At 34.6% G+C, this 14,737-nt stretch overlaps 4 protein-coding genes across 4 annotated transcripts; all 4 read left to right on the top strand.

The window, feature by feature from the left end:
- The first annotated feature begins 1,489 nt into the window (after positions 1 to 1,489).
- On the top strand, positions 1,490 to 3,143 carry LOC132304053 (uncharacterized). The gene is made up of 2 exons (XM_059801558.1): positions 1,490 to 1,992; positions 2,071 to 3,143. The coding sequence occupies exons 1-2, from the start codon at positions 1,860 to 1,862 to the stop codon at positions 2,448 to 2,450; spliced, it is 513 nt and encodes a 170-aa protein (XP_059657541.1). The 5' UTR covers positions 1,490 to 1,859; the 3' UTR covers positions 2,451 to 3,143.
- Positions 3,144 to 6,625: 3,482 nt separating this feature from the next.
- LOC132304052 (uncharacterized) lies at positions 6,626 to 7,690 on the top strand. Its single transcript, XM_059801557.1, has 2 exons — positions 6,626 to 6,957; positions 7,079 to 7,690. Exons 1-2 carry the CDS (start codon positions 6,810 to 6,812, stop codon positions 7,447 to 7,449), a joined length of 519 nt encoding a protein of 172 aa, XP_059657540.1. The 5' UTR covers positions 6,626 to 6,809; the 3' UTR covers positions 7,450 to 7,690.
- Positions 7,691 to 9,243: 1,553 nt separating this feature from the next.
- LOC132302353 (uncharacterized) lies at positions 9,244 to 11,003 on the top strand. The gene is made up of 3 exons (XM_059799190.1): positions 9,244 to 9,710; positions 9,944 to 10,287; positions 10,716 to 11,003. Exons 1-3 carry the CDS (start codon positions 9,299 to 9,301, stop codon positions 10,800 to 10,802), a joined length of 843 nt encoding a protein of 280 aa, XP_059655173.1. The 5' UTR covers positions 9,244 to 9,298; the 3' UTR covers positions 10,803 to 11,003.
- A 1,110-nt stretch (positions 11,004 to 12,113) lies between these two features.
- Positions 12,114 to 13,193, top strand: LOC132302351 (small heat shock protein, chloroplastic-like). The gene is made up of 2 exons (XM_059799189.1): positions 12,114 to 12,388; positions 12,501 to 13,193. The coding sequence occupies exons 1-2, from the start codon at positions 12,226 to 12,228 to the stop codon at positions 12,851 to 12,853; spliced, it is 516 nt and encodes a 171-aa protein (XP_059655172.1). The 5' UTR covers positions 12,114 to 12,225; the 3' UTR covers positions 12,854 to 13,193.
- Positions 13,194 to 14,737: the final 1,544 nt, after the last annotated feature.

Raw genomic sequence — 14,737 nt, 5'->3', positions numbered from 1 at the left:
CTTCCGCATTGGTTAGTATAAGGAATTGTGGGGCTCAGTGTTATAAAGGGAGATTTGTCTCATGTCGAATTAGGATAAAAAAGTATTTGGGTATAAATGAGTAGGTATGCAGTACTACACAACAGCTTGAACTTCTAGATAAATGAGCAGGCGTCCACCCGTTACAGTAAGTATCAAAATCAGACCCAATTCTTGATCCGGTGTCAAGTCAAGCACCCTGCCCGGAAGAGGTCTGGTGACCACCCAGGATAGGTAGGGTGGCTTGACCATAACGAAGGTGTTGCAAATTCGAGAAGTCGTCTTTTTAGTATTCTTTAGTTATTAAGTAATATGGGCAATATTTAAAGAAAAATATTGGCATTCCATTATGATCTTAAGGCTCTCTACTTTCTCTTTCCCCTAAATTGAAATTACAATGTAACCCTCGGATCACACCGGATTTATTTTTATAATTTAAATTTCATAATTGCCCTTTCCTTTAAGGTTAGACTCTTGGCGCCAAAAGTTAGAATTCTTGCACGTAAATTTCTTCAACTCAACACCCCACCCCCCCCCCTCGGGCCCCTGCGGGGGGCAATCCTCTCTCGAAAGATCTCACTAATGATACAGTGTTTGAGTTAGAAGAAGTTATTAAACATGTTAAGACAACAATGAACTTGACAACCAGTATTTAAGAATTTTTTTTTTTTTTTTTTTTTTTTTTTTTTGTAAATCTACTCTAACACAATAGATTTACAAAAAATATATATATATACATAACCGTTGGAAATGCTCTTATGTGATATATTTATAAGACAGTCCTGAGAAAGGATAAAAAATGAGTGAGATAAAAATGTGAATGAATTGAAAAAAAAGTTAAAAAGAATAGGAAAAGTCTCACCTTAATATGAAAGGGCAATTATGATATTAAAAATAATAATAATCAACCTTGTGCGGTGTAAGTGTTAATTTACAAATTCATTTAGAGAGAGACCGAAAGTGAAGCGCGAGAATATTATTGTGGAGTGCCGAAATTAACTTTCTATTTAAACTCCATTTTTGTACCATAGCACTTCATCTTTTGTCTTTTTCATTTTTCATGATTTTATTTAGTAAACTGTTATTGAAAATTATACTTAGTTGAAAATTTCAAATCTCTAATATTTTTCTTGGTTAAATATCTTATACTAGTCTTTTTGTATATTGTGATTTTTTTTTTTTTTTTTATTTTTATCATGATAAGAATATTAAGGGTCAGTAGTTAGAAGAGAGGAAAAAATAACTTAAATACAAACTCATATAAATTGGGAGCAACCCGATACATTAACAACCCATCACTTACATAATGAGTTTATTTGAGTTATAATTTAGATCATCTTATTTGAGTTTGTATCCGCCCACTATTCATCTTAAAGATAGCAAAAATATGATCCAATTTACATTGATAAAAAAACAACTTAAAATATTCTAAATGTGTAATATTTTCATGTATTATTCTCTTTAAACTTGGAAACTTTCTTTATATATGGACTTGATATTTTAAAACAAAATGTCTTTCATTAAAATCCTAAAAAAAATTGATAATTAAACTTATGGTGTACTGAAGTCTCAGGAACAAAAAAAAAAACAAACAAAACATAAGAGTGAAGTCCACCATTTCAAAAACTGAATCGAACAGCTAGGAAAGGTCTGGTTTAATACTCTCGCGATACACCAAGTCTCTTCCTCTCGCGAGCTGTTAGAATTGATCGACTAAGATATACAGAGAGACCTCTGTACTCACACGCAGTGTCTCACACACAGTCACACAGTCTCTCACACGCAGTCGCACAATATCCAGACTCCAGACTCCAGAGACACTGGAAAAGCTCCATCCATCAATGGCGTCTGCAAGACCTATCACCATGGCGTCAAAGGTGTTCTCGATGTCCCTCCGCCGCCTCCACCAGCAGCACCGCCTGTACAGTACCAGGCATTGTCCCTCCATGGATTCGTATACCAAAAACGCCTTCGGTACTCATCTTCTTCTATGCTACTGTTTCCTTTACTAGTACTGTGCTGATTAATTGATCTATACGTATATATATATAGGTTTGGCTGAAGAAGATATTAATGGAACGAGATGGCCGAGAAAGGTACTTTGGCGAAGAATATGGGGTGACAGCTTTGTAAAGATGAGGGTTGACATGCCAGGTCTGATCTCAGAGGGTCTGAAACTGTGGGTGGATGAGAAGAGAGATATAGCATTCGAGGGGAAGATAAACAGCGAGCCCAAATATGAGTATGAGGGAGGCTCCTACCATGGCGTCATTCCAGTCGTCTCAACGATGTCCGGGTTCTGCGAGGTGGAGAATTTCAAGTTCGAGTTGACTCACGGAGCTCTCTGGGTTAGTCTCCCTCTCAACGAAGACGGCAAGGCCGTCAGAAAGGTTCAACTTGATTTGATGAAGAAAGGCCTCGTTAAATATTAGTATTAATTTCATTTGGGGGTTTTTATTTTAGTTCAGCCATGTCCTTTTGATTTAGGGTTCATTGCACATTAGGTGTTTGTAGAAATGCTCCTATCAAGAGTTTTACTATGTGTTATGTCAAGTCTCTCTATTTAAGTCCCAATCTTTTGATTTGGGGTTCATTGCACATTAGGTGTTTGTAGAAATGCTCCTGTCGAGTTCCATTAGTTTGAAGAGTCAGAGAACCCCAACAGAGTCGATCCATCAATTGTTTACACACGTTTGGTGCCATGTGCTATGTCAAGTCTCTTTATTCAATTAACTCTAAAAAAAAAAAAAAAAAACTTTAGTTATGAAAATTTTGTGTCACACATTTTTGGACACTTGATTAACAAAAATTAATAAAATAGGATAAGCATAGAGTCATGGTCTGGTCAAAGCAATGTACACTGGTTGTCATATTGTACACTCAAAAGCAGCAGATTTGAATAATTGCTCTGACAGCAGCAAAAATAAATAAATTTCAAATTTCTTCAAATTTGATGTCAATTTGACTAATTATAACATAATATCAAAATAAAAAATTTCACAAAAATGGATAACCATTCAAAAAGACAAAATTGGTAAGCTTTAGAATTTTGAACTTGAACGTTGTTTCAACCCAGCTTACCTGCAAAAAAAAAACCTTCCCCAAAAAAAAAAAAAAAAAAATTTACCTGCATAAAGATTTCTTATATTGAATTTTTAAATCTTTAGTAAATTCTTTAGCCAATTTATTTCAAGTAATGATAATTGGTTGAATTAATAATTTACAAAGTAATGTGAAAGGTTTATATGGTATTTACTTGGATATCTTATATTAGTCTTCTTGTATATATGGTGAGTTTATAATAGGCAAATTTAGATTGGACAAAAAAATTTATTGCTACTTTTTTACAAGAAGTTAACCTTATTAGGGATTGAAATTAACAATATAACATTTTGTTTGTTCAATTGTTATATATACTATCAATATTCAATACAAAGTTTTCATTTAATATTCCTTAAATTTAGAAACTTTATAAATTGACTTGTTATTATCAAATTAAATGTATTTTAGTAATCTCCTACCAAAATTTTCATAATTCAACTTTTGTCGTCATCTACTTTCATAAACTACTCGTATTTTCTTTTCAATTGAAATCTCCATTTTCACAAACTCATCAGTCACAAAAAAATAAATAAATAATGAATAAAAAAAATTAAAAAATCTCCCTGAATTGGAATCAAACTCTGATATAGAGTCTGACCTAAAGATGAAGTTGGGAGTGAACATAGATCGAGTATAGGTAATATCCATGAGATTAGGAAAAATTACTAGGTATTCAATAATGTAGTATCTCATTTAAAAATGGGCCACTATTTTCCTTTCTTATTAATAGAGAAAATGACAAAGTGTATTTTTTTTTTATTTTTTTTTTATTTTTAGCATAAGTGTTTATTAGATTAGGGTACTACTACAATTATAGAGTGCCCAAAAATTTCATATAATTTACATGGTCATAAAAACAATTGGATCCTTTTCGATTTCTATGAATTTATCCTCTGATTTAATTTGTTTCCTTTCGATTTCTGTTTGCTGAAATCCGTGCTAGTATGTCAAGGCACGGGCTATGCTCGAAATAGGTTAATGCTTTTAAATCTTAATACAGTTCCAAAGCATAGACCAATTTCATGGGTGAGAGAAGTGTAAACTGTTAAGTTCCATTTCATTTTGAATTGTTCCAACATTTGTGCATTGCGAGAATTAATAGAAGGAATGTGGAAGGTTTACATAATGAATATATATATATATATATTTAGGTAGATATCGTACACTAGTCTTCTTGTATGGTGTGAGTTTATAGATGTCTAAATTTGGGTCATCTTTCGACTTTATAGCTTTCACTATTCATTTTAAGGATTGTAAAATGCATTAGTAGTTTCGTATTTCTTAAATTGGTATTAAAAGTGTAATACAATAACTGTATAAAGTTAGATGTACACGATTTTAATTTCGTTAAGAGTAACATTTTTTTACTTGTTTAGATGACAATAAAGTAATCTTATTACTCTTACCATTGCAATAAATATAACTGTCCTATGGGTACGTCAATAATCCAACTATTATATATAAATAACTTCAACTTGTAATCTTTAGTTAGGTAAAATATAAAATTTTCGAAACTTAAAAACTATTTATTGTAGGTAAAAAATCTATAAATTGTGCGGGGTAAAAACGTGCATATATTTCACTGCATCATGGATGATTCCACTGGTATTACCCAAGTTAATAAAAGACTGATCAGGACACAATTTTCCAAGAAAAGTAACCTAAAAAACAAAATAAGGTTGCACACAGTTTTCTGTAACTTCTAAGGTGCATGTATGTCACATCATAATTGAGGACTTGTACGAGGTAATATCCAAAAACGTCAATGCCATATTTCTACATCAACGATTATATTGTTCTTTTGGATATACATGTGTGTGTGTGTATATATATATACACATGTACACGCACGTAATAAAGAGTCCAAAGTTAATGCTGCGTCCGTACGGATATCCGAGATTTTGCCGCCGAAAAGAGGTGTATTAAACATTCCCCACCACACGACAACAGCAAAAGACAATTGAAAAATGCTAAGGAATTGCACTCGTATGTGGTGCGAAATTCCGATTATATATATATATATATATATATATATATATATGCGTAGTGCCAAATTATCAATTTACCCTTTTTACACTCTTGTTTCAATTTAATGAAATTTTTTATTTTATCTAACCGAGAGATTGACGCTCATTCTAATTTAATGATTTTTTTTTTTTTTGTCTTTGTTTTTATTAAACTGAAAGAGTGAAAAGCTTAATCCAATTTAATGAAATTTTGTTTATTTAACCGTAAGAGAGAATTTTTGTGAGATGTTGGATGGTCTTGTACCACATCTGGATGGTTTTTTTTTTTTTTAGTTTATTTATTTTATTATTATTGACAAAAAACTCAGACACACTACGTCAATTATTCACCCACTTTGTTCATTTGAAGATTTGAACCCTGAATGAGATTGAGTATATATGAAAAATAGAGGATAAATATATACAATGCACTATATAGCAATCTGCTTTTTATATTGAGATACATAGCAAAAAAATTTCTATTTTATGATTATTCATTTTTAATTATGTAATTTATAATACAGATTAATTATAATCCTTGAGCTACTAGTTCATTCATACCGGACATTACCAATATCATATATGCATACATAGATTTGAATGTGCGTATTAAATTATGTTTTGGCATTTTTTATGCATACAACAATAATAATTTTAACAAATTTATTGAACTAGTTTTGACTGTGATTAATTTATGAAAATTAATATGTGAAAACCGTATAACAAAAAGTTTACAAGGGGGCAAATATGTGAACTAGTTTTATCTGTTCATTTATATGTACCTAACTTTTACGGGGCAATTAATCCTCCGCACAAGGCGCATGTTTTTAGACATGCTCTAATTACCCTCAGGGCCTCATCCACCGTGGCCAGTCTTTCTTTTCTTTGGTTTCAACCTCCCCAAATTTCTGTTTTCATGACTGGGCTTTCCTCTACTTTGGGCCGCTTTTGGACTTTATTTCCCTCTTTGGGTTGTATCCCTTTCGGGCTGTTTGGGCCAAATGGCCCACCTGTGTAATTATTTTAATATTTATATCAATTGCTTAAATTTTCAAAAAAAAAAAAAAAAAACCTCCCCAAATTTCACACAAACACACAGTATACAATCTGACACAGAAATTAACTAGATTTTGGCATATGATACAAATTGATGCTAGTAGTATATTAGTATATTATTCCCTCCATTTAATAACGAGTGTCATGTATTGAACAGTGACTCGTTTCCCAATATATAACACTTATTATAAAACGAAAGGATTATTAGGTGTCACCTAATTGGGATAACAAATGACGCTGTGGCATCGGACCATTTACTAATTTTTCTTGATCACCTAATCTTTACAAATTTATCCATGAGTAAAAACATCCAACGGCTACTAGTGCGAATGAAGTTACATAAACTGAGAGTGTGAGAATAGAAAAATTATATCATATATAATAAAAATGTAAGTAAGATACCGAAGCATGAAAATGAAAGTTCCTTCAAAATATTAAAACAATATCTATCGAGAAAGATTATGTAAATGGGGGTAGGAGACAAAGTATTTTTCTTTTGCCGGTTAGTAAATGCTCTGACTGTAGTCAAGTGACGGACGTCTCCTCCTAGCCCCAATAAAGAATAGAAAACCCGCTTTACAATCTCACAACAGTGATTTCCATCCATCCAGACTCCAGAGACTAGAAATGCTCCACCTATCAATGGCGTCTGCAAGACCTCTCACCATGGTGTCGAAGTTGTTCTCGACGTCCTTCCGCCGCCTCCACCAGCAACACCGCCTGTACAGTACCAGGCATTGCCCCTCCATGGATGCGTATACCAAAAACCCCTTCGGTACTCATCTTCTTCTTTTATACTAGTGTTTCCTGCACGGTCTGTATCTATCTCTATATTCATACATATATATGAATCAATCATTTGATTGAGTACTAGTGTGTTGATTAATTGATGATAGGAGTGGCTGATGAATATATTGGTGGGCCGAGATGGCCCAGAAAGGTATATTTGATTAAAATATGTGGTGAGAGCTTGGTAGTGTTGAAGGTTGACCTGCCCGGTATGGTCTCAGAAGGCCTGAAACTGTGGGTGGACGAGGAGAGAAATATAGCGTTCGAGGGGAAGATAAAGAGCGAGCCAAAGTATGACTACGAGGGAGGCTCTTACCATGGCGTCATTCCAGTCATCCCATTGTTGTGCCATGTGGAGAAGTTCAAGTTCGAGTTGACTCACGGAGTCCTCTGGGTTAGTCTCCCACTCACCGAAGAAGCCAAGGCCGTCAGAAAGGTTCAACTCGATTTGATGAAGAAAGGGCTTGTTAAATATTAGGGTTCATTGCACATTAGGTGTTTGTAGAAATGCTCCTATCCAGTTTGAGTTCCATTAGTTTGAAGATTTTTTCGTGTGAATTGGATATTGTTCTTTTTGCATTCCAGAGTCGATCCATCAATTGTTGTTACACACGTTTGGTGATATGGGCTGTGTGTTATGTTCTAGTCTCTTTACTCCATCGACTCTGAAAAACTTGTGTTGTACTCATTTTTGTTAGTTATGTAAAATTTGTGTCACACATTTGGTGCTATGTTGCTATTTAAGTTACACAATTCTTTTTAATAGGTGTTGTTCTCAGAACGCGCTCCCGCTTTCAAGCTTCACGCGCTCTCGCTCAAATTCTCACAGCTTATGACTTAATTTGGTGGTTCTCACATTCTCGCTCTTGAATTTGCTCCGGCTCCGACTCTCGTTTTATAGGACTTAAGGTTGTTACACATGTTGGATTCGTGCTATGTATAATTTTTTGTTAGCCACATCAGTATGTCATAATTTGGTCAACTCACCTTACCTGCAAAAAGATTAGCCTGAAGAGAGTCAGCCTTTGGGTCTGTGTAGAGTGGGTGATAGAAACCATTTTTATGGGAGACAATCTCGATCCTCCTCCTATGTGTTAATAAGATATCACTTTTGCCCTTTCCCATTACCTATTTGGAAGGTTGAAAACTACCACTCTTTAAGTCTATTGGTTTCAAGTAATGACAATTAGTTTAATTAATATTTACAAAGTAATGTTTATGGTTTATATTAGAAAAAAATATATATATATTAGTTATCTTATATTAGTCTTTGGTGAGTTTATAGAAGTCCAAATTTAGATCCCTAAATGGATGAAATAAAAAGAAATGGATCGCATTAGGGCTGGAAAATAAAGTTTGCAGTTTGTTTGTTTGTACAATCGTAAGATATCTTATCAATATTAAAACAATACATCTAATATTCTTTAAATTTTGAAACTTTATACATTGATTTGGTATTTTCAAATAAAGATGTTTCATTTTCTTAGCCAAATTTTGATAATTAAGCTTAGTAAGTGATGTAGGACACATTTGTTGATAATTTTGGAATTTGTTTGGACCGTCAAAAGGTCAAACGGGATCGAAAACTGATTTGGCTTCGTTTATGGGGTCGGAAGCCTTTCAATCGAATTCAATTGCTTAGGGTTTGAAAATTTTCAATCGAATTCAATTGTTTAGGACTTGAAAATTGTGATTTTTCATTTTTGAATATGTCAGAATATTTGTTACAAGCCTAAACTAATTCAAATTAGTTGACGTATTTAGTAATTTTGACAGTTAGGTTTTTACCCTATTTTTACATAGTTGATAAGAGGAAGTTTGAATTCTTTTTTTTTTAGTAGTTTTTAGCAATTAGATTTCTTATTCTATTTTTACATAATTGTTAGAGAAAGATTGATTTTGAACAATTTTCTTAGTTTCCTTATATTTTTAATTTTTTATTCAGAATTTTTATTTATAAATATAGTATATATGCAAATCAAATCATCACTTAATATTTTAAAATTATTTGCAAATATATATATTTTTTAAACTTTGTGAATTCAAAATAAACGATTCACAGTACAACCCATCTACCTTCAAAAAGTCATGCCCTTTTCAATTTAAACCAGCATTTTCCCATATTTTCATCAATCAAGAAAAAAATCCAACCGCTAAGAAGAGAGGTCTGGTTTGAATACTATACATCAAATATTTTCTTTTAGCCAGCTGGCAACATACTTTCCAACAGTACAGTGACACGTGTCCATCATCTGCATCCATCCCACTACCCCTATAGAAACCCCTTTTACTCGTCTCTCTCACACACAGTCACACAGTAAATATCAATGGCCTCCTCACGATCTCTCAACACCGCCACTGCTCTCATGAAAATCCTCCCCTCACAGCTCTCACCTCAGACGGCCAGTCCCTTACCTACCCGTTCACTTTTCAGCGTCGCTCTTCCGACAAGCGCCGGTTCAGAAGCCAACTCCGGTCTCACCGCCGCCGTTGATCCCACGAATCCCCTCCGCTCACGTCTCTCTCCTCAGATGTCCGTCACTCGTTTCGCCGCTCGTTCATTTCACACCGTCGGAAGAGCGAAATCCGACTCTCTCCCCACCACCATTGGCCTCACGAAGCTCCTCCGCTCACCTCCGACGGTCACTCCCTTCGCCGCTCGCTCACTTTGCACCGTCCCTGTTCGGAAAATCGTCGATTCGGAGTCCGACGCCGACCTCGGCTCTATTGATCTCGAAGGTAGCATAAATATTCTCATATGATTTCTCTTCGAATCTGTATGATTTGTGTTGAATTTGTTAATTCTCTTACTTGTTTCAACTTGAGCTCCAATCAGGGCTTTATTCTCATAGGTTGCATAATGCTCTTATCATATAATTTCTCTCTCCAAATATGTATATATGATTTGTGTTGGATTAGTGTATATATATATATATATATATGATTGATTGTGGTAATTGTTGTATATATAGGAGTGGGTGATCGGAAAGGGTGTAGCAAAGCATTTGAGAAGAAACTGGTGCATGACAGGTTCTACCTGATCAGGCTTAACCTGCCCGGTGTGACCTCAGATGATCTGAAAATTATGGTGGACGAGAAGAAAGACATAGTGTTGGAGGGTAAGTGCAAGAGTGAAGCCAAGTATGGGTATGGGGGAAGCGTCTACAATGGCAGAATCCCAGGCTGTCCATTGCTCTGCAAAATGGACCAGTTGGAGACGGAGATGATAGATGGTGTCCTCTGGATTACTCTTCCACTCACTGAAGATGCCAGGAGGGCCTTCAAGTGGCAACGCGATTTGTTGGTGAAAAAGGAGGTTTGATCCATTCATTCTTTGATTTAATTGGTTCATATATATATATATATACACTATATTGAATGCATAAATGTTTAAACTGATCTTGCAATCAGAAAGGTTAATTTGATGGTGCTCTTGATTTAATATTATTATTATTAATTTTCTTTTTCCTGTGTAATTTTTAATGCACCCATTAATAACTGTTCGTGCTTAATTAATAATTAACACATTGATAAGTGACATTTTTACCCTATTATTCGTTTCGGGGTTAATGGAGAAGATACACCTTATCTCCATTACAAAGAGAAAATTCATACATTTTTTTATTTCTGAAAATCTGCTAGCACGGTTATAAGTAAATCTGTGAATTTTGAGTGTGTGTATATATATATGTATTACTATATGATTGTAATTACTGTTTTTTTGTTCTTGTTTTATATTGGCAGCTTTCCTTCGACATCGACGCCATCCGTCCAGTTCTCACTGATATGTTTCTACGCGACCCCAATAACAAGATAAAGCATGAGTTTTGAAGGGAGTGAATGGGAGAGATCACAAAATATTTGATGAATATGGACTTTGTGTTGGTCAGTGTTTTTATTTTTTCTCTCATTGACCGATATAATGTAATGATCCACGTATAGAGAGACCGATGATGCTTTGGCATATACAAAATACTACTTACATTTTTTTCTATAAAAAAGCTTGTGTCTTTTAAACTTCTAGTAAGAATCCATGACTTTCTATTCCAATTTAATTAATTATTAATTATTTTTATTATTTTTTACGAAGGCAAGAAAATATAGAATATTAGGGTTTGTTTAATTTGTAACTCTGAAAATAGTTATTTAAGTAGGAAGACTTTTTTCAAGAAACTGAATCAAGAAGAGTTTTTTTTGTAGAGTTTGAATAGAAAACTGTTCTTCCGAACATCCTTATGGACAACAGAAATAAACCTATTTGGAGAACTTCTCCATAGACATATTATGAGTTCTGCAACGTAAAGCCATTGAGCCCAGTTCATGAGCAACACTTTCCTGCTCTTGGGACAAACAGAAAACCGAATTGATGATAATTGCTCCATAACTGAGTATCTTCCACGACTGTAGAGATATTTGAGGAAGAAGAACTTGGATTCTTAATCGACTTAATTAGAACCTCTCTAATCGAAAAGAAGAAAGTTTTCATAGAGCAGCCCTTGCGCATCTACAAATCAAATGGGCAAGAGACTAAGGTGTGCTTGAGCTTCTCCCTCACATCCCTAACACACATCACGAACAAATGTTTTCACTTTCGGCACAACAATTGAAGCCCAAAGCGACTAGGGTGGGTTTGTGCTCAATAATATAAAAAACTATATAGAAGTCCATGTTTAGAAAGTATTAGCGGGACATGTAATTAATGCATTGTCTCCTTTTAAAATTATCAAATTGACAATATATATAGTTACAAAGTTTGAAATTTTTTAAAAAGATAAAAAAAAATGATAGAAATATAATAAAAAGATACTTTGACTTTTTAAAGAGGACAACTAATTTGAAACATGTAAAAAAAGAAAAATGAACTACTAATTAAGGACGGTGGGAATAATTTACTTAAATTAATTAGGTATTTAAGCATACACTCTGAATATAATTTCACTGCCAAAAGGCCCAAAACATATAATCGCTGACTCCCACTTAAAATACCCCCAATTAAAGGTTACTAATTAACATGAAGTAACCCAAAAAGCCGCAAGTAAATTACACGAAAGAAAGCAATTTAACCCTATTAAGGTTTCACACAGTTTCTGTACACTCCCAAGTATATAACAATACCACGTACCTATGATTCCAAAACTTAATTGAAAACCATTTTGAAGTCCGGGCATCCCGTCTTTGAGTCTCTCTCCTTATTACCTTTCCCTCAAAACCTCTCACACAGAGTCACACAGTGAATATCGCAGAAGATCCAACAATGGCGTCTTCAAGATCTCTCACCTCCGCGTCAAGGCTGTTTGCCATGTCCCTCCGCCGCCTCCACCAGCAGCACCGCCTCACTGGTTTTTCTCCCTCCGCCGCACGGTATTTCCGTACCCTCCACTATCTCAACTTGGATGACCTTACCAAAAACCCCTTCGGTACTCGTCTTCTTTTTCTGAGTCAAGTTTTTCTATATCTATATTCATACATACATATGAATCATGTGATTGAGTCTTGTGTTGATTAATTGATATATATATATATATATAGGAGTGGCTAATGATGCGAATGGTGAGCCGAGAAAGGCATTCTGGCGGAGAGTGTTGGGTGAGGGCTTTTTAGTGACGAGGTATGATCTTCCAGGTCTAACCCCAGAGGGTCTGAAAGTGTGGGTGAATGAGCGTGAAGAAATAGTTTTCGAGGGAAAAATCAAAAGCCAACCCGGCTGTGAGGACGACGGAGAAGACTACCGTGGCCTCATGTCAGGCAGGCCAGGGATGTGCGATGTGGAGCAGTTCAAGGCTGAGGTGAAACATGGTGTCCTCTGGATTACTATTCCGCTCAACGAGGATGCCAGACAGATTCAACTCTTTTTGATGAAGAAAGGCCTTGTTAAATATTAGTATTGATTTGGTTTGTTTTTTGGTTTTTTTTTGTTTTTTGTTTTTTGTTTTTTTTTTTTTAGGGTTCATTGCACATTGTTGGTTTGTTTTAATTAATTTCATTTGGGTTTTAATTAATTTATGTCCACTAATCAGTTCATGTGTCTGTCTTTTTGGGTGTATTCAAGCTGTTTGTAGAAATGCTCCAATCACGAGTGGGTTTGGTTTGAAGATTTTCTTGTGGATTGGATATTGTTCTCCCTGTATTCCTCTATAACAGAGTTGGCCCATCAATTGTCACACACATTTGGTGCTATGTGTGTTATTTTCGAGTCTATTTAGTTATGGAAAATTTGTGTCACACGGGGGTGTTATGTTTTAAATTCAACCCTTAATCAACAAAAATTAATAAATGCTAAATTTAAGATAATGTTACAAGATTGTGACTCAAATGGCAAAACATATATTACCTTCTGTATAAGCATTGAGTCATAGTTTGATCAAAAGACTCAAAACAATGTAAATCAATGGATATCACTGTTCCCATATTCATCCATAAGAAAAAGATCCAACGGGTAGGAGGTCCGCTGGTTTAATAATGATGCGATGCGATGCATCAAAGTATTTTTCTCTTGCCAGTTAATAAATGGCTCTATCTGTGGTCACGTGACACAACGTCTCCTCCGGCCTATATAGAACGGAAAAATGGTAGAAACCCACTGTACAATCTCTCACACACAGTCACACGCAATGAGTATCCGTTTATCAATGGCGTCTGCAAGGCCTCTGACCACCGCGTCAAGGTTGTTCTCGACGTCCCTCCACCAGCAGTACCACCCGTCTGGGTTTTCTCCCCACGCCGCTAAGTCGTTCAGCACCAGGCACTGTCCCACCATGGATGGATACACCAAAAACCCCTTCGGTACTCATCTTCTTGTATACTAGTGCTTCCTTTACAATCTATATCTATATTTATACATACATATATATGAAGCATGGCGTGTTGATTAATTGATGATAGGAGTGGCTATGGATAATATTGATGGGCCCAGGGTGCCGAGAAAGGTATTTTGGTTTAGAATGTGGGGGTGACAGCGTCGTTGACCTACCAGATATGTGTTGGGATTTATATATGTTGGTATAGCAAATTTCTATCTGAATTATAGTGACATATGTTCCTGACATATCTGAAATATTTATGATTTATATAATTGATGAATTCAATGTATTATGTTTCGATTCACTATGAAATTGATAATGTCCATATAATTACAAGAAATATTTATATATATGTATGTGATGGCAATCAATGCATGATATATAAATAGTAATTATAAATTGTTCATAGTCGATAATTATGGATGGACTCATAATTAATTAAGACTTGAACTGGATCCGCGTTAGGTTGAGATATATTGCGAGAGTCGTCGTATGCAATTACTCCCTATCACCGTCATGGCATTTGACTCTTAAGCATGAGAAAAGTATAGACTCTTTTATTAATTAATAATTACTTTGATTTGTTCGGCGAATTCTTCGGGATCCTTATACCGACACTTTGGGTAGTTATGTAATTAATAGTTAGAGGGTTATATTTTCAATATTTGCATCATTGCTACTTGTATTTATTTTGTATTGATTATGGTTGATCACAAAGTAAATTCGAAGGCCTTCGTGTGTTTTTAGACAAAATGATTTATTATATATTTATTTATTTAAATTATTATTTTTGTCAAACAAATATTTTATTGTGATCGAGCCAGAAATAATCAGAGGTACCAAAATAGATATATTAATTAAGTAGTCGGATTGATGGCTTTATTTATCCGATAACTAATTATGCATAGAGGGGTCAAAGTGCAATATTGACTTAGAGGTTATTTATTATTTAATTGGAGTTCAATT

This window comes from Cornus florida, unplaced genomic scaffold (genome assembly GCF_030987335.1).
Source record: "Cornus florida cultivar Cherokee Brave unplaced genomic scaffold, ASM3098733v1 CherokeeBrave_3.0.0_Hap2_Chr04, whole genome shotgun sequence".
NCBI lineage: Eukaryota > Viridiplantae > Streptophyta > Magnoliopsida > Cornales > Cornaceae > Cornus > Cornus florida.
Note: the sequence above shows the minus strand (reverse complement) of the source record. Positions and strands in the feature narration are given on the sequence as shown.